The 24,483-nt window shown below is 32.1% G+C and overlaps 1 protein-coding gene across 1 annotated transcript in view; it reads left to right on the forward strand.

Moving 5' to 3' along the window:
• The window catches only part of LOC129227268 (pre-mRNA-splicing regulator WTAP-like), a 54,888-nt gene extending 30,989 nt beyond the window's left edge, over positions 1-23,899 (forward strand). The window contains exons 7-8 of the mRNA XM_054861786.1: positions 18,903-19,057; positions 22,523-23,899. Coding sequence (XP_054717761.1) covers positions 18,903-19,057; positions 22,523-23,535 — 1,168 coding nt within the window. The 3' untranslated portion in view covers positions 23,536-23,899. The remainder of the gene's footprint in view (positions 1-18,902; positions 19,058-22,522) is intronic.
• The last annotated feature ends 584 nt before the right edge of the window (positions 23,900-24,483 follow it).

Below are 24,483 nucleotides of genomic sequence, written 5' to 3' on the forward strand. Positions count from 1 at the left end.
ATTACTGTTCGCCTACTGTATTTAGGTAAAATATTGATTTTGATTAAAATTGTAGATACGACTTTTGTGCTTAGCTCAGTATTTGCAAATACTTGATGTGGTGATACAAGAGCTCATTTAAAGCGCAAATCAACATTCATACCCAAGTCTATTTCCAAATGTTTTCCAACTATTGATTGAACAACTGGAGCCCTAAATAATCAGTTGAATGACCCATGCCTTCTACCTGTCAGATATGGTGACTAAATATTCCTTACACATTTGCATGAAAAGTTTTACCTTATTTAATGCAAGTTTTTGGGGAATATTAAAACTCAAATAGTCTTAAGATCCCACTAGGCTTGACCTACCGTCATCGAGTTTTTTAAAGTTGTTACCTTAGTTGAAAAGTAAAAGTTGTAAGTAAAACGTGAAAGTAAAAATTTCTACCTCTTTCACGTGACCTGATCAGGGTTGCCAGGGGTTGAAAGGTGCAAAAAAATGAGTAATTTACCCTCATCGAGTTTCCGCAAATCGTTATCATAAATGAAGAGTAAAAGATGTAAATAAAACGCTAATCTAAGGTTGCCTACCTTTTTCCGGTGCCTAAGCAGGGTTCTCAGGGAATAAAAAAATTTTCAATGAGGGAGATAATTTACCCCTCATCAAGTTTCTGGAAATTGTTGACATAAATGAAGAGTCGAATCTGTAAATAAAACGCTTAAGTAAGGTTGCCTGCCTTTTTCCGGTGCCTAAGCAGGGTTGCCAGAAGTTAAAAAGTGCCCAAAAATGAGTAATTTACCCTTATCGAGTTTCGAAAAAATAGTTGTCATAAATAAAGAGTGATAGCTGTAAAGAAAACCTTAAAGTAAGGTTGCCTACCTGTTGCATGTGAACTAATCAGGGTTGCCAGGGTCTAAAAGGTACCCAAAATGAGTAATTTACCCTCATCGAGTTTCCAAAAATTGTTGTCATTAATAAAGAGTAAAAGCTATAAAGAAAACATTAAAATAGGGTTATCTACCTTCATGCGTGTGGACTAATCAGGGTTGCCAGGCGCTACAAGGTGCCCAAAAATGAGTAATTTACCCTCGTCGAGTTTCCACATAAGTTATATAAAAAAATGTAGGTAAAAATATTACAAAACCAATGGTATAGGGTTACCTAAGCAAAAGTGGTGCAATCATAGGGTTGCCGTTGTTGGAAGTTTCTATGTAAGTTGGAAGTAACAATTTTAGGAAACTCAATGAGAGTAGGTCAAGCCTAGTGGGATATCGTACTAAAAGAAGAACCAGCATTGAAAGAACCCAGGAGGTTTTTTGAAAAAGTCCAGCTCACCGATGTTTTTGTTGAACCCTTGGGTTTTTGATGAAAAACCCAAGATTTTTCAGGGTTTTTTCCAAGAGTTATTTTAATTCCGATATCTAGTTATACATTGTACCAAGCTATTGCTTTGTTACTTTTACTTTTTCATATAACAATATGTAATAATTTATGCATTACCTTACTTATGCATTTAGTAAAAAATGTCAAAATTGAAAAGGAAAATGCATATAAATTTGAAAAGTTTTAATATTTATATGAAATATAATCAAAGTTATTTTTTTGATAGCATAACCATTTAAGATGGAAGCATTTGTTTTATTATACTGAAATGCAGTGTAGTAATATTTTTTTGCATTTTGTTATCACAACCTATGATTAAGCATAAAGATTAAGGGCAGCACAAGCCACAATACCAATTTAAGTTCACTGACTTGAGAAGTTAGAAATAAAGATTTGACCAGTATTAAAAGTAGTAATTATATCACCTAATGAATCTTGCGTATGTTAACAGGAAGTATGTTATAAATATTCAGGTATAATTAAAATTTAAGGAATATGGTGCAGTCATCACACAGGTTGGCTACTTAAGTCTAATTTCTTGTGATTATTGTAATTGAACTTTTTCACTTGGTACCCTAACAGCAAGCTGCTGTTATAAAGGAGAGTCCGCAGTCTGCATTATGGTTTATCAAAGTATTTTTTGCAACAGTGTAAAAAAGAAGTCTTGGGAATTAATTAAAATAATTATTGTTCTCTTAAGTATTTTTTAAAAGTTAGTAGGGAAATAAATCTGTATGCAGTTTCAATTTTTTATACTTGAAATGGAATCTTTTTATAGGAAATAAAAGTAAGGTTTCTTAGAAATTCTGAGAGGAAATCTGTGGCGGACCTGCATCTAGGAGACCCCATAGAACCTACAGCCTTGAAATTTTGCACAAAATTACTTCAAGCCCCTGTGGTTTTATTTTGCACTGGGTTTTTATTTTTTTAATTTGAATTAGTTTTTTTGCAATTAATTTTTTTAGCTCAAAAATTGCGTAAATTGATTATTAAAGGGGTAAAACATTACTTGCACATATTAATATTATATATCTTGGGAAAGGGTAGAATTTTCCCCATTCTACATAATTTTTTTCAATGCTCTAAACTTAAATACAGCGGGAGTTATTTGTTTTTAGCTCAAACTGTTTTAGGCTTAGCTAAAACTTAGACACTACTTTCTTTATTATATCTATGAGTAAAAAGAGAAGGAATTGTCCCACAGTTTTCTTTTTGACAGCACTGGAAAGAGCGGATTTTTTTACTTCAGATCTAGCTTGACCTATGGTCCAAAAACTTAGATTCTAATAAGAACAACATACAAGCAGGGTAGCGATCTTGGTGAATCCTGCTGTAAATATTGAGATTCAATGAGTTGGTGTTGAGGGGAAAAATAGACAAACAATTCATGGCAGCGTATAATCGCACCTCATTAATTTTACACTTTTTTAACAGATAATCCGTGGATTATCTGTAGGAAAAATACGGTATAGATCCTTTTTTTCAATTTCAAGCACTTATGCACAAAAAAAAGGAAAATAAATAAAAAGGTTATAAATTATTGTCTGAAAAAAGTGAGAGGGCCCAGGCCTCCTGGTCCCTCCCACGAGCCGCCACCCCATTTATATGTAAGATTTTTTTCCCCTATTGACCTTCCCTGACTCCTAAACAGCAGGCCTGTATAACTAATTAATAAACTTTCAATAAATACTATAATGTTTAATTTAGTCTCAGCTCCATTAATATCACCTTCATGAATAATAAAGGTAAAAGAGGTCAAAGTAATGAAAGTGTAAATATTCTAACTAAGTAGTGCATATTTAGGAAAAATATGCACTAAAAAAAGAGTTGGCTGTAGGAGCACTGCCCATCTAACCTACCCGAACTCCAGACCAGATTTGACCCCCCTCCCCCTCCTGATTTTTTTGTGCACCAGCCTCCTATCTATGACTTGCATATCATTCGTGAATTTAGTACAAAAGCAAATAAAGCATGAAACACCAAAGGCTGCAAGAGCTTGAAAAGCAAATTTCTATTGATCATAATTCAATGTTAAAACAACAATTGCCAATTATTGTAATCGGGAAAAAGAACTCGTTTTCATACACTAGCATAAAAAATTGCACATTTACTTTCATAAAGGTGTTTCTTGCCCCCAAACCCCTTTTTTTTTTCTTTTTAAAACAGTGAGGGTCTTGTTCACTACTGGGTATTACCTCTCTTAAGCGTAAGCTTTACAAGAGATGGTGTTCATTAAGCAATACAGCCAATAAGTTAAGTCATTCTTGATTCATGGATATCTGCCATGTGTTTAGTTGTTGCAGTGGTTGCAGGAATCATTAAAAAAATTCTCATTTCAATGCAAATATTAATAAATTTTTGGTCATTTTGACCCCAATCACACTTGTTTTGCTAACAGTTCCTTGGTATTTTCATAAAAAGCTTAGTCCTTCCTTGACTTTTCCTAAATCATCGTGCTAGAGGCATGGGAAGGTGTCATTTTGACCCCTTTGAGGGGGGTTAAAAAAGAAATCCAAATACATTTACTGATGCTGACACAGAGCAGAAACTCAAAAATGTCGCTTGAAACATATAGATGCAGGAATTTGAAGCATTTGAAATGTTTTTGTATATAAGTACAAAGCACGTTCTAAAGTGGTATTCTAGTGTAAGCACATTCTAAAACTGAACATTTTTTTTTCAATGTTTAAAATGGGTTTTTTTTTTCGATGTAATGATTATTTTGTAAATTGAATTGTAATTGATTATGTAAGCATATTTGAAGAGTTTTTGCAAAGGGGGGTATGAACTCCTGGTCACTTTTTTCTTCATGATTGATGCTTTATTTTGCAGTTTTTGTGTAATTATTTTTCACTCCAGAGTTTATTTTTCTTTAAAACATTTATTTGTGTATCTCTGGATCTATTGATTGGGATTTATAATACAGTATATACAGTCTTTTGAAATTAAAATCAAGCTCAGAGCCCCGGCTCCAACCATCGGTCTCTCTAGACATCAGGAATGTCTTTTCTTTTCTCACGGGTAGCTGGTTAACCGGCATTTCCGGCCCGATCAAATAGGTTCCATGTGTCAGGCACCTGTCCCATCTGGCATTCATTATGGCACGTGCTCGGTGCTGCCTTAGTCAGCCAAGAGGCTGACAGGGGAGGGGGGGGGGGGCTAACAGCATTTCAACTGTTCCAAAATCATTTCCCCCAAACGTTTTCATAAATTTTACATGTTATTGCAAAGAGTAAAATTTAATTGATGCAAAGCTTTATAGATAAATTACAGATTACATAAATTTAGAAACTTATATTTTTTAAGGTAATGCGAGTTTGCTAGTTTTTTTTTTTTTTTTTAATCAATGCAGCTTTTCTATTAGGTAGGCTTGCCAGATGTCCCGGTTTGACTGGGACAGTCCCGGATTTCAGGCAAAATTCTGGTGTCCTGACCGGTTTACTTCAGGTCCCGGAAAAACATAAATTTAATTTGATGTCGAAAAATGTCTAAAAATAATTAACCATGAAGGATTATTTCCGATAATTACTGTGTCATTTGAAACTTAAACCTTGTAAAATTAATATCGAATCAGCTTGTGAGAATTTTAACAACAACATTAAAACCAAAAAAGAGCTTCTAAAAAAAATTCTAGCAAATGAAAAATGCATGTGAATATGGTTAAGTTTTTACTCCTCATTCAAAGTATTTCTTCTTACTAAAGTAACTAACAAATATTAACATGTAAGAAATAAAATGTTTAAATTTTTCTGCTTGTGTCATTCATTATTCTCCCTGGTTTAGGCTCATAATAATTATTTTTTATTCACAACATTGAGAATAAACTACCCTCTAAAACATGCTAAAAACCAGCCAGGGATGTGTTCCCTTCAGGGATGTTTGTGATCCGAAGTTCCCAAATCTTTTGAGCTGACAACTCATTCTAAAGCTGAAAAATTGTTTTTTAAAAAAAAACTTTTTTAAAATGTTCATTTTCAATAGTTTTTGTTAGCATATTTAAAAAAGGTTTTAAGGGGAGGGGGGCGGGTCAGAGCTTCCTTATACAGGGATGAAAATCTTCCGCGATTTTCCACTTTTTGTATTTTTTTCATTTCCCGGACTCGGAGTATTTTCCAGCGATCGATCGCGTTCTTCCCGTCAAGATTTTTGGTGACTCACGTGTTCTTTCTAAGGTAGAAAGAAGGAAGGAGCTTCGTTTTGTGAGTGAGGAGGGAAAAAGGCTCGAGAATGACATAGAAAGCGTCGGCGTTAATGCATTTCGAAATCCGATTGCATCCGCTTCCATTAACACTCGCTCATTTTTGTCTACTATGCCATCCTATCACTTAAACCTTTATAACTTTTTGTGGACTATTATTTTCAACCCTTCTTGTATGTATTTTGTTTTTTGCTGAAGACTTGTACGCTCATTGTTTTGCCACTCCCATTTCACAGTCACTTTCTAGCGATCGCGCAAATACCCCCTCACCTCCCTTCTGCCCCGACCTTCCCATCAGGATTCTTGCTGAGGCATACATTCTTTCTTGAGTAGAAAGAAGCAAGGAACTTTTTGTTGTGTTGGTAAAGAGGGTGAAATAGGAATGGAGGGAGAAATGCTGGAGAGTGATGGTGGGTCAATCGTTAGATGTAGCTTTCGAAATCCGATTGCATCTGCTTCTGTTACACTCTCTCATTTTTATCTGCTATGTCATTCTACTGTTTAGACATTAATACCTTTTTGTTGACTAATATTTTCAACCCTTCTTATACTTTATTTATTTTTTATGAAGACTGCCACGCCCATTCAAATATGGAGTTAATTTAAGCCAACATCGTTCTTCAAATCTAGTTTTAATGCTTATCAGGCTTACCAAGGATCTTAATACATTCAAATTTATTTTAATTATAATGTGCTATTTTATTATAACAGACATGTAAATATAGCAAATTAAAGATGCTTATCTTCTCAAATCATGACAATGTTTAAAACTTTTTTATCAATTTAAAAATAATCATTTTTATGCCAGTGCTTAAAATGACCAACAAAGCTCAAAAAGTTTTAGATTGGGTTTAGTTTTTTAATGATTTTTATAGAATATACCCAGCTTCTCCACAAAAAGGTTAGTTACACTGATAATGTCATTTTGTAATCATGATGTCCAATGATTCAGCTTGTATTAAGTGTTTAATTATATGGAAGTTTTATAGCATTATATGTCACATTATAAAGTTTTAATTTCACCTGATTTGTGGCTTATTTTATTTATTCATTTATTAGCATTTCTACTAGTAAAAAAAAAACATTTATCTATTAATATTTGAAAGACAGTATAGTATTGATATAATTTCACTAAATGTAAATATATATATATATATATATATATATATATATATATATATATATATATTCAAATTTTAAATCTCGCAATTTTTCCTCTTTTTTGACTTTGGGCTGTTTTCATCCCTGCTTATACAAGTTTCTGAAAAGTTCTGAAACTTGAGTCTACTATAACCCCTGGTTCCCTTTTTTTTAATACTCACGACGGGGGAGGGGGGGGTATTCCGTTGTCCCGGTTGAACATCCAAGAAAGCTGGCAAGCCTACTACTAGGTACATAAATATACAAGGCAGATCAACTAAGTTTTTCTATAATTACATGGAGAAAAAATCCAAGTAGCTCTTTTTTTATTTATTCAATTGTCATTATTTTTTCAGTCTTTTGCATTTCAAAATATTCCAAAAAGCATATTTCAATCAAAACTTCATTTATTGCCGCCTAATTTGCTTGATTACTTAAGATTTATTGAGATAGATAATGTACCATTGAAGCGATGCATACCATATGTAAATTTTAACGCTGGAATATTTCAATGACAAGAGAAGAAAAAAAATAACAAGATCAAGAACACTTAGAGTTAGCATAAAATTGTGCTTATACCTGCCCACTTTTTGCATCCCCGATAGACAATGCAGTCAGAGCAAGAAAGGAAAATGTATAAAATTATAAAAACAGAAAACATTCATTTAACTCTGTGCTCATTTAAAAAAATGTAATGCCAAATTTTCACCTTTCAAAGAACTTTTTTGATACCAATATAATAAAAGAGTCGTGTATGAATCGTAAAAGAACCAATAAACATTAGTCTTCGTTTTTAAAATATAGTATAAGAGTTTTGATTTTAGTTTGTACTGAGGCTTTTAATTAAAATGATTTTTTTTTCTTTGATAAAAAAAATTATATTCCTAATTGTATTAAACCAGGAGAAACAATGAAAGTCTACAATGGAAAACATGATTTTCTTAAAACCTACTTCTCCTGTTTCTATAATTGTCATTGATAAATTAAATAAATAAATTACTACTTAATTTGTGACTTTTTTTTAAATCTTTAAACAAAAATTGCATTGATTTTTTGATTTTTAAAGGTGTATAATGTACATCAGACTTATGATTCATTTGTAGATACTGCAAAATACTTTCAATGTTTAAGAATGCGTGATTTTAACTTTAATTTTATTTTTTTTTATTTATAGTAGATAGCTATGATTATGAAGAAATTATGTAATTTGCAAGAATTTATTCTTGGTGATTTGTAATTAATAATGTCTGAACAATCAAGTTAATTATTTCTTTGATTATTTATACGAAGACCCATTTACGTATTGTATTTTTTATAGTAGTTAAAGATTTTAAACGATATTCTCTAATAGAAATCTAAGTAAATGAAATTACAAGATTTTACTCTTAATTATCTAATTAATATATAACTTAGGTTCAAATATGAATATTAAACATGCCTTAACAATTAATTCGTAAAGTCTTCATTATTTTCCTAAAAAAAAAATTCTTACAAAAAGTAACAAAAATCAAATAAACCTGGTTTAAACCAAAACAAACTGTTTTTATTCCAACTATGTCATCATGTTCCACCCCCAATATTGTGTCCTTAATTTCAAACTTTGAAAATTTCAGTACAGTACACTCTCGAAAATCCGAGTTAATTGGTGCTCATGTCACCTCGGATTATCAGGAAAATTCTTCCATATTGAATATTGACACTATTCAGACGACATAGGAGGGACACGTTTTGCTTTCTTGTGCAAAGAAAATGAAGTATTTTCTTCACACAAAATGTATTACTCAAATTTCAACATAAATTTATGCTTTAATTGCATCTAAACAAATTATGATTTTAGTTTTTCACGATATCAGGGCATATTTATGTGCACAGTTTTAAGCAACTAAAATATGCATTTTGACTGCGCCCGATACCATTTCGACGAGCTTTCTGTATCTATCAAAGTGTGAGATGTATCTTGCATAACACAAAAACGGTTAGTTGTGAGAGGTTTAAATTTCGTTTTTGAAACTCATGTTGTGGCTTCTAGTTGTGCACCTACTCTTTTATTGCAATCAGATACTCCAAAAGGGATGCTAATACGGTCTTTGTCAAAAATCAATGTCAATTTTACATATCAAGTTATCTCCAAGACATCTTTGAATACATATCTTTTAGTCGTAATGCATATCTTTTAGTTGAATATTTCGTGTCTGTTTGGGAGTTGTTGAAACAACTCTATGTCTTTTCCTTATTTCCTGTTGGAAGTTAATTAGCTTTACAGAAGTCAAATTTCTATTTTCAGATTTTAATGAAAATGTTTTTTGAGCGACTAAAAAATTAAATTTTAAATATGCATGAACCACCTCGGATTGAGCAGAACCTCAAAATTTTTGAGACTCTACTGAATACCTAACATTTGCATTGAAAGGATCCCAGAATTGTCTGTAGCCCGCAAACAATAAAACTGATTAGTTTTATGAGTGCAGTAGAACTCTAACTATCCGAATCACTTTCAGAATTTGAGCAAAAAAGTAAAAGCGATTAAATTTGCTGCAAATGATTCTGTCAAAGCACACTACGCAAAGCTAGTCAAACAGCTTATCTGGACCGAGACGTTCAGCAATTAATGACTTTCATTTACAGTGCGAAATGTACATAGTACATACAGTAAAACCTGTTAAGTTCACCACCTGTCTTAAATTGACTGCTATTGTCGGGTACAGAATTAGTTCTGGATCATAGCTAACAACCTCCGTAAGTTGACTCCTAAAATCAACTTATACGGATTTCACTGTACTGTTATGATGCACAGCTCTTGTTAGTACAATAGCATGAAAAGCATTACTCTTCTATTTGATTAATTACTTTTTCTTTAAAAATAGTTTTTTTTTCCTTTAATTTTCAACATACATACAGTTTTTTTATCGGAAAAATCCAACTATCCAATAGAGTCCAGTCATAATTGATTTGGATAATTCTACTTTTATACTTAAATGAAGTGATAGTCCCCATTTCATTTTGGCTCTTAGATTTACTTGTTGATCGTTGTAATTTATTGAATTACTGGAGCAATTCTTCACCTAAAGAGACCTGTGTATGTGTGTGTGTATCCTTTAGTGGTGGGGTCGAGGGAGCCATTCAGCCTACTTTTCCTTTTCAATTGAAGATCCTTTTTTCCCCATTTTCTACAGCATACAGCAATTTACTTTTTTTTCTCTATATCTTTTCATGAACATTTTGCCTTTTTTATGGCAACACAATGCAAACAAATGACATTGATTTCTGGAATTTTCCTGAATAGGCACGAAAAACTTCTTCAGAAGCATTAGCATCTGATAAGTCGTTGACAGTATGTATAGACTCTTCAATAATGGCAATGAAGATTTGATTAAGGTTTTTTGTGTCCTGAACTTAATTTTAGTATGTAGTACAATGCCATTTTAGTATTTGCAGCTACCATCATCTTACTTTTTGAGATGCCATGTTTAATTTACTTCTTTCATCTTTTATTAATGACTACCAGGTCAGGGTATTCCCACCCCACCCCCAGGGGCAAGCTGGCAGGTGCAAAAAATACTGAATTTGCCAAGTGAAACTTAAAATTCTACCGAATATATAAAATAATATCATGCATACAAATCTAGATATAATGAGAAAATATAGTATAGGCCTGAAAAAAAACTTGGTTCTGAACTAGTATTTTGCTATTTGCCTAATTTGCAGACAAAATGTGCTGAACAAGGAATTATTTGGGAGATCACAGTGACCTCCCAATGAAGCCCCCCTTGCCCACCACCCTCTCCTGAGAAAAGCATTGCTTTGAAAGCTAAAAGTATTTTTTCAAAGTTGGCGAGCCAGTTATAAAATGCAGAAATGGCCTCTTTGTAATGGGGGGGGGCAGAGTTATTCTTCAGTTGCTTTGTCAGACAATTTAAATAATCCTAATTGAATTGGTAGTTTGAAGGGAACAAGTGCCAAAGTATGGCCTTGTTCCCTTCTTCAAACTACCGATTCATTGTTGATGTATCTGTATTTCAAAGATGAAATGTTTGTCTCAGAATTTTAATAATCTATAGCACATATAATAAAGTGGTCAATAATTCTTACTTTCTGATTGTTGGCAAAAATTCTGATATTAATGTTTGTTATGTTAATATTTTGAAGTTCATTGTCATACTAAAACCATACTGTAATATATTCTGTTCTACTACTTCTGTATATATCTGGCAATCTAATAAAGTCATACATTCTATAGGGCCTTAAACATTATAGAGACTTCCTTTTTACCTATATGAGGACTATAAATTCAGTAGTGGCAACTTTGCCTATAAACTCGCAGAACAGCTGCCTGTAGCAAAAATGCATTTTCATGTAGAAAAGTTGTACGATGGGTTGAAGCTTTTAATTCGGGTCAGAATGAAATGACAGATTTGCAACACACAGGCAAGCCTTCCGTTCTTTGAGGTCAAATTGCCATTCTGAATGGTCTCCTTTCCATTGACCACTGAAGGACGAATAGTCATTAATAGGTTGCAAGCAATTACACTTCTATTGCAACTGTGACAGTGTAAAATCTAAGAATACCCTTCTTACTCGCCTCACATGAAACCTTGTGCCTCTGATCTGTTTGTTGAAGTTACCCTTCAGATGTCACTAATTTAATAATGTTTCATCTGCATTCTGTGTAGTAGAAGTCTCCAATAGCTTCCCTACGTTTGCTAAAAACTTTGCTAGTGATTACATAGAAGGAACAAAATGCAATTCATTAAAAATTGATTTTTACCCGTGTTGCTATTGCTTAATTTACAGTTCTCATAAGTTGCCAACTTCACTCAGAATTTTGTAATAAATGTAATTTTTTTCCTCGGAAAAGCAACTCTTGTTAATGAAAATACTACTTTGATTTATGTTTTTAATGTGTAAATTATGTTTTGGAAATTTTAGTTGATTTCCTTGTGCAAAATGTTTCTGAAATTATTCGGATTTGTAAAACAAGCAGGATTATTCAAGAAAATGTTGTAAACATTGGATTTGCAACTTAAGATTATTTGTAGACTGTTTTATGCCTCTGTAGGTTATTAAAGCTCAACAAGTAAAGCCGCTAAACTTGAATTAAACTTGTCCAGAGCTGCTTTGAAATTTCAGTTTCTTTTAGTGACAAATCATGAAATTCTGGATTTCTTAAAATTTCTGTTTTGAAATGAATAGAAAATTGCATGTTGTGGTTCATGTACAAAATTCACTTTATGCAATAACATATTTTTCATGAGAAATAAGGAAAGCTGATGTTCAAACCACAGTGAAAAGGTGGTCTCGAATATTAAAGGCAATAATGATTGAGCTTCCAAAGAGAAAACCACTTCCTGGCATGAACTTTCTTCCCTTCTCCAAACGAAAGTTGATACGACGAAACAATCATGACTTACATAATTGTGAAATGAGATGGGAAATTCTCCCTTTGGATTCATTTACAGTTTATATATATATATATATTTAAAGACAAAATGGTGCTTAGTATCACTAAATAAGTACAGTAAACTCCCAAATATCGGTATTCGGATTATCCCCAGGTCTTTTCACATTTTTTTTAAACAGTCATTAAATGGCTTTTTGTCACATTTAATGTATTATTGTTCGTTTTCAGCTTTTAAATATTTATATTTTTTATATTCAATGTCAGGAGATGCAACAATTTAATGTTTTTAGTAATAATTTAAATGTATGTATGAGTGTTATTCATACTTTTTAGCTAATGTATACAGTAGAATTGTTTTTTGCTTATTATTCGGGTTACCATGCCACCCTATTCCGCAGATAATCGGAAGTTTACTGTATTTTATTACATAAACTTTGACTAAAAAGGTTATAACTTCATTTTTAACTTTATTTTTTGTTTTTAATGCTATATAAGTTGTTTTTGTTTGTTTTTTTTTTTTTTTAAATATTTGATAACGGCATTTGTTCCTTCATTTTATATTTGTTCATTTTAAAATTGTTTATCATTAATTTTTTTGCATAAAATTGTGTAATATGGCAACAAAACAAGTAGATATTTGTTTCTTAAGTTTTGCTTCTCCATGTACAGTAGAACCTTGTTTTATGTATAGGGTTTATATTCCATGGAAATGCCACGTAAATTGAGACCTAATAATAGTGTTAAAATAGGGGTTAGGTTCCATAGATGGAAAAAAATATTTTATTCCAGTGATGACTAATTTTATAATAAGTTTAATGTGTTCTTATATCGATACATATGCACAACATGCATAAAGAAAACAAATTAATTTTGTGTTATAAAAATAAGCTGGCTAGGATAGTATTTTGGCAGCCATTAAAAGATTTTCTCTGTAGTTCTTTGTAGAGCATTAAGGCATCTATATTCACTTGCACCATTTCCATGATAGAATCTTCCTTCACTAACAAAACAAATCAGAATTCATTTGCAGTTGTCAAGGTATGGCTCAAAACTTTCAATGTGAACGTTTTTGGTGTGTCATGGATGTTTGTATCCTCGTTGGTTTGTCCTCCTTTGTCACTCCTAAAAGCTCTTCTTCCGGGGGGGGGCTCGGATATTTTCCCATGGTTTAGCAGGATATTTTCCCCCATGGAAACTGATTTCAATGCAGATTACAGTTATTAAAATTTGACATTTTTAATAACTTATTCATTTACGGCTGGAGAAGAAATGTTTTTACGTTTTTGCAAAGAAAAACTACTGAAAGCAAGGAAGTTCTAAATTCTAAGGGGGCTTCAGCCCCTACTTGCACCCCCCCCCCCCCCCCCATTTGGGCACCCTTGCATAAAATGTCTCCAGTGGCCCAAGCTCGATAATCAGTAAGACAAAATGCAGTTCTTTAGATTTACCCTGCAGCCTTTAGGAGTTTGGATTATGAAAGAGGGGAAATTTTTATCTGTTTGTAACTGCATCCGCGTAAAACCGAAACTCATCCGCATAAAATAAAATCAAGGTGTCAAATCTTAAACCGCGTACAATCAAAACCGCATAAAATAAACATGCGTGAAACGAGGGTCTACTGTATTTGATTCAGATGCAACTTTTTCAGATATTTTTTAAAAATATCTCCAATTGACAAATGACCATAAAACATTGTATTTAGGTGAAATAGTGACAAACAACTTGTTGATTAACTGAATTGTGCTTATCACGGCAGAATACCAGTTTTGGTCCTAGTATTACAGTATCGCATTTTAAAAAATACCCAATACCAGATTTTTTTTTGTCCTGTATTGCAATCATTGTATTAAATGTGCATTGTTTTAATTTTTGATGAAGTCATTTCTCTAATTTTATAGCATGTTGTCTCGTAAATTGTATGGATGCCTGATTGCAGAACTTGCTCAATGTCTTCCACAGTCCATGATTCTAGTACAGCTTTCGCTACTGTATTCTTTTTTTTTTTCTCTCAAATACTGAATCTGCCACTTAACATATGCCTTTACACTGGTGCATCTGTCTCTTAGCACTGGTCATCATCTAAAGTTTTTATCTTTGTGACTTCAGCATTGACTTTTATTTTATCGCATAATTATTATGCTACAACCGAACCTCATTAACGTAAAATTCATGTGACCATGATAATTATTTCATGCTTATCAGATTTCATCTTACTGGGATGAAATGATTACTTTATGTAAAGTGAATTAAACCTTAAGCAATTCTGCGTTAACCAGGTTTGACTGTCATTGTCATTAGTAAGAGTTATTGTGATCCAGTTATAAAATCTTGGAACATCACCTTTATACTGCCCCATTAATTTATGTAGCGCAATATTCAAGTTTCATATTTTCTTTCAAGCTTGGCATTCTTGTGTATCAGAAAAATAATTTCTAATCAAGTTTTTTAGTGGCTTAAGAATGTCATTAACATTATTGTGTGTAATATTTTGTTGATGTGATTTTTTTATGACGCATGGCTTGCAAATTTACTCTCAGTTTAGTCATGTCCATGCTTTATCAATTTTGAAAATTGAGCTTTATTTCTGCATAACTAAATCACCAGATTAAAAATTCATTTTTCATTATGTTGGTTTCTTGAAACCACTTCCAAAATTGTTTATGTAAAGATTAAAATATGCAATTTTGTATATGTATTTAATCTTAGATGAAAGTACAATGGGTTTTCTAAGGTCTATCTTTTACTGGTGTAGCATTTTGTTTGGAAAGCTACTGTAAAAATATTATTTTGTAAATTTCATGGAATTTTGTAATGCTGAAATTTTTTTTAGCTGATCTAGTATATATGTCATTTTGATTGACGTCATTTACTTTTCATTAAGTAGGCCTGAATTAATAAGGTCATAATCAGTATTAGTGGCACAATAGCAGGGGCGGATCCAGAAATATTTGTAAGAGGGGTCAAGTTTCAATGACCCGAGTTATACCTACTACTTAAAAAGTATCAATTAAGCAAGAATGCCCATCCCCAATGGAGGATGGTGCTCCCCCCCCCCCCCCCAAAAAAAGTGAGATAAATACACTTTTGAATTACAATACTCCCCTAAATTTTTCAATGGCACAACTTGTGCCATGTATCATATGCCGTAAAATTTTCATCAAAAGTCATATTTCTTCAGGCTGATCAGGTTATTGTAAACCAAGATTATATGCAGGGTTGCCAACTGCTCCGCATTTTGCAGAGTTGCTCCACAAAAAAGACGAAACCCTGCGGCTCCGCAAATAAATTATCGTGCTCCGCATTTCTCGGCCGAACGTTTTCAATCTTCTATTTTGCTATTATCTTGTCAAACATGTAAATATGGGGAATTTAAGATACTTATACTCAAAGATTTAAATAGTTGTTGGAAGATGTTTTATTAATTTAAAATTATTTTTTTATATACTAGTGCTCAAAAATGATTATTAAAGTTCTAAAAGAATTTTGGATAAGTGGCTTTCGTTGTTTTTATTGACTTTTATACAAAATACGGAACTGCTCTGCAAATTTTAAAATTGCTCCTCAAAATCACCACAGATGCTCCTCAAATTGTTCTTCCAAGGTTGGTAACCCTGTTATATGCGATTACAGCTATAAACTAATTGAAAAGGAACGCACGACACATGTTTTGAGATAGAGAAGAGGGGTCTGAAAAAATGTTAATCCCATTAGAGATGATTGTTATTTTGAAACTACAAAACTCTCAAAATAGCAATGGACCAATAAACAAACCCAATCAATCCTTTGAATTATGACTCGCTGAGAATAAATACCTTATAGAACCAAGGGGAAAAGGTTAAGGGGAGTCAGTACCCTAAATACTTTCAAAAAATTGATTTTTTGATTTTTATATATTTTGAGACTCCATTTCAATACCTTTTTAATGATACAAATTTCTTCATTGTGCTCATATTAGAAGTAAGTTAAAAAGTGCTTTAAAAAAAGGTAAACATATGTTGATAAGGTATGATTTTCCCTTTTAAATTGCAATATCTTGAAATGGTATTTTTGAAAATAAATGTTCCTTTTTCTCAGAAACTAAATTGTGTTAGGATTTGAAATTTTTATCATCTATTCCATATATCTAGTTGCATGTACTGAAGTGAAATTTTTCTCATATTCCAAAAATATTTTTTTATAGAGCTGATTTCGTGTTGCAAAATGGCATTTTTGGAAAAAAAAAATACAGTGACTTACGCGTTAGAATTTTTTAAATAAAAACTAAGCTTCCTTTCTGTAAAATTTTACTACAGTATAGAGAAAAGAGTCTACTTAAGGTACAGAAAAAATTTCATTATTGTATCTTTAATATATTTTCAGAAAAAGGTACATGAACATTTGCAAATTAACATTGATGGTATAGGGGGTACTGACTATCCTTAACATTGATTCCATGTACTATTTTTTGGATCTAAAAAATTGAAGTTCGATAATACTTATAATAAAATTCTTGTCCCAAAGGGGTAACTGACCCTTTGACCCTCCCCTGAATCTGCCCTTGCATGTCAGGAGAAACATGGGCTGCCAGGACACTAGACAGTGCAGCAAGTTTCACGCAACTAACCTACTTTTAGAAGCAAAACTTTTTGTCGCTCATGCTTTTATTTTATGTGTGATTATAGCAGTCTTTCTAGGTGGTGTTAGTGTAAAATATAGGCATTCCAATTTTGTTTCCTCAAGCATTTTTTTTTTCACCTTGCTCAAAGCTTTCTGGTAAGAGAGAACTTTAAAATCCAAAGTGCTCTCAAAAAGATGTCCTAGAAATTCTCGGGATCAAGATAAGAGCAATGGTAGGAGGACAGAATGCTTTTTAAAAAAAAGAGATTCGACCCACCAAGAAATAAGATTTATGGTCAATGCATCAGAATACTGTAACTTTATGGAAAGCAATGATTATTTCAAGCTGAAAATCAACAGCAGGGATAAACTTAAATCAGACAATGCAACTTGCATCTTTTATTATGGAAAGTTCCCTAAAGACACTTTTGTTACCTCGTTTTATCCTGAAACAATTAACTTTATTTTTTTACCTCTTCTCATTTACTTAACTTATAGATATTACTTTGTTGTTAATACAGGTCAAAAATCTAGAATTTAGAAATTAACATTAAATCAAAAACAAAAAGGTCTGTTCATATTTATATGTTTTCCAACATTCATTCATATATTCAGAGGTGTGGAATTTATTAGACTCAAGGAGTGAAAAACAGTAAAATTGAATATCCCATTTTAAAAATAACCTCTAGCTTCTTTTTAAAAGCCTAATTATGCTTTTCCGGAATAGTCAAAGTAGAATGTACATTATTTCCCCTCAAAATTTTCTGTTTTACTTGAGTTTCTCCTCCCGGACAACACTGAGTCTTATCTGATAACACCTACCATTAAATGCTGTTGTTTCTAAAACTGTTTCTGCAGCTGTAAGTGGTCTGAAATATTTTTTCGTGTGTTTTTGCACTAGGACGACTAAAATAAGAAGTTTATAAGTGATTTTGTGTCGCACACTAGTTTCAGGGAACAGTTTTAGTTTTCTCATTTCCCCCTTAGAACATCGATTTTGATGAATTTTGAGAAATGGGTAATCTGCCAGACCTCTGACTACGCAAGAAAGCATCGGTTATGTGTATGTTTGACCAAAATAACATTTCACAAAGAGAAATTGTGAAAAAACTTTAAAATTAGCCAAAAAACTGTCAGTAGAGTCAATGTTTCTGTCCATCGAATTAAGTTTTCTTTCCATCCTTGTATGCATTTTGCGTTTTCTGTCACATTTTCTCAGCCTCTTTGGGACAACTGGTATGTTTTCTTTGACAGAAACATTGATTCTGCTGACAGTTCTTTTGTGAAATATTAAGTTTTTTCTCAATTTCTCTTTGTGAAAAGGTATTTTGATCTAACATACAGATGACCAAAGATCTCTTGCATGGTAAGAGTTCACCCATTTGATCAGTGCAGTTGAGTTCACCCATTTCACAAAATTCACCAAAATCGATGTTCTAAGGGGAAAATGTGAAAACAAACACTAAAATTGTTCCCTAAAACTAGTGTGCAACACAAAATCACTTATAAACTTCTTATTTTAGTCACCCTAGTGCCAAAACACACCAAAAAATATTTCACACCAATTACAGCTGCAGAAACACTATTAGAAACAACAACAGCACATAATGATAGGTGTTATCAGATAAGACCAAGTGTTGCTACGGAGAGGAAATGCAAATAAAACAGCAAATTTTGCTTGGTACTAATGTATAGTACTTTAACTATTTTGGAAGAACATAATAAGGCTTTTAGAAAGGATCGAAAAGTTATTTTTAAACCAGAATATTTGATTTTCTGGTTTTTTGCTCCTTGAGTATAATAAATTCCACACCTCTGTATGTCTATCACAGATGTTAGATTTCCGAAAATTTTGCCCTGCTTGTTCCAAAAATGTATTCAATTATTCTTCAAAAGAAGGAAGAATAAGAAGAAAAACAAGTGCAGACTGCAGAGTTACTTGTTTCTCTCTCTGTTCACAGGTATCGAGGGGTTTTTTTTTTCGTACTCACATATTGCAATGGACAATATTATGCATTCTGAATGGGAATTGAAAATTTTGCCCCTAAAGCATTTAGCGATGATCTCTGAAATAGTCTTAAAGTTTAAAGCAAAAAAATGTTGAAAAAACGTACCGTCAGGTTACGAAATATGCTGATTTTTTTTTCAAAAATATGTTAAAATGTTATGCTGTTCAATTTACATGTTTCTCTTTTGTTAAAATAGCAATACTGGCAAAAGATTAATGGCAAAATGTCGTCTCCTGTATCAAGAAAATGAGGAACTGGGGAAAATAATTTCATCTGGTAGAATGGCAAAACTTGAAGGGGATCTCGCATTACAAAAGAGCTTTAGTGAAGAAATGAAGAAAAGCCAGTCAGGTAATGTGTTGATTAGTTGATCAATATTTGTTTCAGAATAGAAAATGTTCAGAAATTAATTACCGTAATATGCTTGTGCATAACTCAGGCGTGTTTCTGATCCGAAAATTTTGGGTTAACAACACGTTCTAAAACTCAGAAATAATATTAAAAAAAAGCTTTTAATTTTTTATGATTTTAAATGCATATTTGAAGAGTTTTTTTTTTTTTTTTTTTTTTTTTTTTTTTTTTTTTTTTTTTTGGAGGGGAGGGAGCATTGAGCCTTTCCTCAGAAATTCTGAACATTTCACACTGTCTTCAGAAAATTTTACTCGAGCTCACTATTACCCCTGGCATAACACTTACTCCTCTCCCTTTTTCTAACAAAAATTGGTAATGTTTTGTTTGTGTCAGACTTCTGCCCCAATTGCATCGAATAGTACCGTATTATCCGTGGCAGCATTTAATACGCAGGCCTTAAATTGGGCCTGAAGAAAAAGAAAATCTTCATATAATCTGCGAATAATGTGATGTCAAAAACCAAAGTTTTGATTTAACATACAAGTTTAGCAACTAAATTATAAATGTGAAGAAGTAATATTTAAGTTATATTCAAAATTAATCTAAAAAGTAATGATTTCTTCTTGAAATCTTGATTACAGTATGCTAAACTACTTAAAGACAGAGTCAAGACAAAGGAGCAAACGATCAGTCCAGTGCAAATCGTGACTATTTCTACTGTGACTGTATGGTTGTTTATTTTTCACAGCCTGAATCACGTTATGGACCATTCATTAATTACGTAAGGATGATTTTGGCAATTTTTGGCCCCCCTCCCCCAAGTAAGGGTAAGTAAAATTTTTCACCCCCCCCCCCCCCTACTGAAGATTTCATTTCGATTTTCAAAATATTAAGATAACGAATTTTACATCACTGGAATCGTTGTTAAATTCATTATTATTAAATTTATTATAAAAACCTTTTTGTGTAAAGGAAGATTTCCCAAAAGGAATCTAGACTGAATTTTTTTCGACAAATATCTTTTGTATGTGATGCGATACTAATTAACAACTGGACATGCCATACACAGTGTGATTCTTTTATTATATTTTACACTATTCATTCTTTAAAAACAAGTTAAAAACAGCACATTCTAATACGTGTTTCACCATCCAGAAGCAAATGAAATAATGATCCCTGACAAACCACTTGACCGCTCGATTTATAATATAAAAATATCGACTTGGGAAATATTGCATAAGAATGGGTCTGATCCCATCCCCCCCAGTAAGAATATGTAGAGATTTTTCCAAACCCCCCTCCCCTTCAGGACCCTTACTTAATTAATAAATGGCCCCTTAGAGAAAAAAATTCAAGTTTTGTAAAATAAACAACCATTACAGTCTGCGAAAACTCGATTAGTGAATTCTACTGAAGTTCATGCTTTGGCGTTGAGGGAAAAAAAGTGCAGATAATATGCTAGGAAATATGATACCAAAAAGAAATAATCTGCTTCAGAAGTGTTTTGGTGTTTTCTGCTCCAAAACAAAGATTTATTTTTGCAATATTCTAGCAAGATGATATAGCTGTCAACTCTTATGCTTGAAAATTGAACATTTTGGCCCCTAATTATGTTTTTAAGTGCCAAGCATTATTTTTTAGGCATTTCAAAATTATTTTAACTCCCCTTCTGTAATACTCGATTTTTCATGTCTACTGTGCTTATTCTATCGCTTGGAGATTAACTTTTATGGATAGTTAGTTCCTGCCCTCATATTGTATCTTCAGTGCTGGACTTGTTTTCCCACATCCATTTAAAAATTTCAATTGAATTACCTCAGAGTTAGCCAGGCGTTGATCCAGATTTTTATTTTTAGGTCCACATGTTGTGGGAAAAAAAAAAACAATTTTTGGGAACTTTTTTCTTTTGTGAATGTATGTGACAAAACGTTTTACTGATGTTTTGCTCTCAGATAAATAAGCTTAAAAGAAAGTAATAAAAAAACTATTTTTTACAAAAAATGTTTGCAAAAGCTCTAATTTTAAGAATGAAATTTTGTGAAGTGCCCACTTTTACAACATAGAACTTTGTAAAGAGAGCTATTATTGTACTGTGTTGCAAATTTCTTTTCATTTATCCTGCCAACTCTTACATGAAGAAATTTTATGTTATTGAGTCAGTTATTAGCTCCTTTTCTTTTTTTTTTCTTTTTTTTTAACCTCAAATATTTTTTACGACAATCTTCAAGAGACTGCAAGTTTTGTTTGTTGTAATTAAATTCAAGCAATGTAATGAAAATTTATTTCACTGTAATGGGATTTCTCTGTATTATCAAATATTCATTAATAGTCACTAATTAATATTTATAATATTGCAATAAGTAAATATATTTGGCATGACCCCTTCAGCTTTAGCGTACTTTTGAACATGTTAAGACAGTTTTGGACAGTAAAAACTACCTGTCTTGTCCAAAACCCTAACCCTGTCCAACAGGGATTAAGTCAAGTTGAACCAAGCAACTTCTTTGAGATCACATGATTGTTTGTTGCATGAGGACAATGGAGAAAAAATCTCCTGTGCTTCCCTTTTGAAATAAACTTATAAGCAATGTGGAATAAGTTTTTTTTTTTTTTTTTTTGAAATTATATGAAGCTTTAAGAATCAACAAATTGTACAAATGTTTTTATTTTCATAAACGGTATTGCAACGATACACCTAACACTAAGCTTGCCAGACGTCCCGAATTTTGGCAAAATCCTGGCATCCCGGCCGGCTTCAGGTCCCGGAAAAAGATAAATTCGATTAGATGACCAAAAAAGTCTAAAAATAATTAACTGTGAAGTATTATTTTGGATAATTACTGTGTCATTTGAAACATACACTTGTAAAATTAATATTGAATCAGCTTGTGAGGATTTTTACAACAACATTAAAACCAAAAAAGAGTTTCTAAAAAAAGTCTTAGTGAATGAAAAATGCATGCAACTTTTGTTCCAAGTTTTTATTCCTCATTTGAAGTATTTCTTCTTACTAAAGTAGCTAATAAATAATAACATGTATGAAATAAAATGTTTAAAATTATCTGCTTATGTCATTCATTATTTCCCATGGTTTAGGTTCTAGCATTGAGAATGAATTACCCTGTAGAACACGCTAAAAACTAGCCAGGGGTGTGTTCCCGTCAAGGGTGTTTATGATTTGAAGTTTCCAAAATTTTGGGCTGACAACACATTCTAAAGCTGAAAAATTATTTTAAAAAAAACTTTTAAAATGTTTATTTTCAATAGTTTTTGTTAGCATATTTCAAAAGTTTTTATGGTGTAGGGGACAGTTTGTGATTAGTTATAATTTGTGTTGAACTAGTTTTTTAAACTGAAAAAAAAGGGGGGGGGGTTGAATGTTTTAAAATAGGTTATTTTTTATCATCTTTAAAACAACCTTGTGAAAGTAATTTTTATTCAATTTTGATACATTTTTAATTTTAGAATTAGATGAGTTTTTGCTGGAATTGGATGAAGATGTAGAAGGGATGCAAAGTACTATTTACTATTTGCAACAACAATTGAGAGAAGCCAAAGACCAAATTCTACAGCTTCAAAAAGAAAAAGAAAAACATCTAGATTTGCCTAATGGTACAGTTTCAGACCACAAGCTATTAACTGAAGAAACTATGGATATTAGCAGCCAATCTTCAAGTTTACCGTTAATTTGTGAAACAAATGAATCAAATTCGAGTTCATTACCTGTAACCAATGGAACAAAATGTGATTTAGAACTTACAATAAAGAAAGAACCTAACTGTCATGAAATCCAATCATCCTCTGACACTAAAGAACAGTGTAAGATAAAAAGTGAAACTAAAATAAAAAGTGAACCAATGGTAGATAATGATTCCTATGTAACTTCAACTCCTGAACAAAAAGAACTACCAAAGGATTTAGCTGTTTCTCAAGAGAGTGTCATTCAATCTGTTATTGTTCAAAATAAATGTGCTGTGACAAATGAAAAACTTGCCACACCAAAAGAAAGAACAAACTCAATTCTTGATGGTTTGGATAATTCTCCGAACCGTTTTTCTAGAACTAATGAACATACGACTGATACAAATGAATCAACTGAAGAAAAACGTTGTATAACAGCTTCAGAGGATACAGTTAAGCGAAATGTACCAGTAAACTCTAATAAGAGGACATCTGAAGGAGGAAGAGGTCGTAAAAGGACTAGACCTCGAACTCCTGTTGAGCCAGAAGCTATTAAGGAAGAGTCTTTGCCTGTGAGGAAAAGAACTCGTAGACGGGAAGCTGAAAGCAGGCAAGAAGTTTCAGAGGATAGTAAAAGGACACAACTTGAAATAGATACAGACACTGAAGTTCAAGTTGCACAAACATTAGCTTATTGGGCATCTGCCAAACAAGAAAGGACGGATATTCAGTCTGATCCAAGTGGTAATGCACTTGGTAATGGTGAAATAAGTAAAAGAGACAGTGAAGATAAATAAGTTATCTTTATAACTGATACGTGTTTTTTTTTTTTTTCTTTCTGCCTTAAAAAGTGAAACAGCTGTAAATTACTTGACTTTGAATCATTCTTTTTTTATTCTGAGTTTATATAAATACATTTTACAAAGGCCCACATTGTTTGGATTCATTTATATAAGTTCATTTCGATGCTCAATAGAATATTGTGCAATTTTGGTACATGCTCTGTATGTGCTACTTAATACATAAAATTACAGTTTTGAACTGGTTACTTTTTACTCTTGTTTGAAATTGACCATGTGAACTTTTGTTAACATTATTTTATGTGTCAGACAATGTGAGCATAATTGTTATATCAAAACTTTTTTATGAAAATAAAAAATAGATATATACTTGTTTTTCTGATTTTACAATTCTATATTATGTTATTTAAAAACAAAAAACCTGTTTTGGGTTCAGACTCCTAATTTCATAATTAATCATTTCTTGAAAATTGACTCAGGTTACTACTGAATGCTTAATGTATGTAAGGGATGAACCAAGAAACAGAGCCTATAAGTGGTCAGTATTCTTCATCTTGTTCAGTATTTGTCAGTTTTTTCAAAATTTAGTCGGTAAAGTCGGTATTTTTTGCAAATTTGCCAAAGAATTTCATTTTAAGAAGAATATTGACAGGGGAATTGCTCCTGTTTTCCTTTTAACTTTATAAAATGCCGAAAAAAGTGAAACATTGCCAATACTGCAACCTAGTTTTGCCATCTTAATAAAGTTAGCATTATTTTTAAAATAATTTGCTGTTTGTTTCTTTTTGACTACTTTCCACAAATATTTAAAAGTAAAAAGAAATACACGCTTAGTCTGTTGTAAAAAAAATTCTTAAAAAGAAATAATTGCCAAATTATTGGCAATCTGTTGGCTCTCTGTTTATCGACTTTCAAGGGACCACAAAAAATCGTTCCTAAGTAGAT

The sequence above is a fragment of the Uloborus diversus genome, chromosome 8 (assembly GCF_026930045.1).
Source record: "Uloborus diversus isolate 005 chromosome 8, Udiv.v.3.1, whole genome shotgun sequence".
In the NCBI taxonomy this organism is placed as follows: Eukaryota; Metazoa; Arthropoda; class Arachnida; order Araneae; family Uloboridae; genus Uloborus; species Uloborus diversus.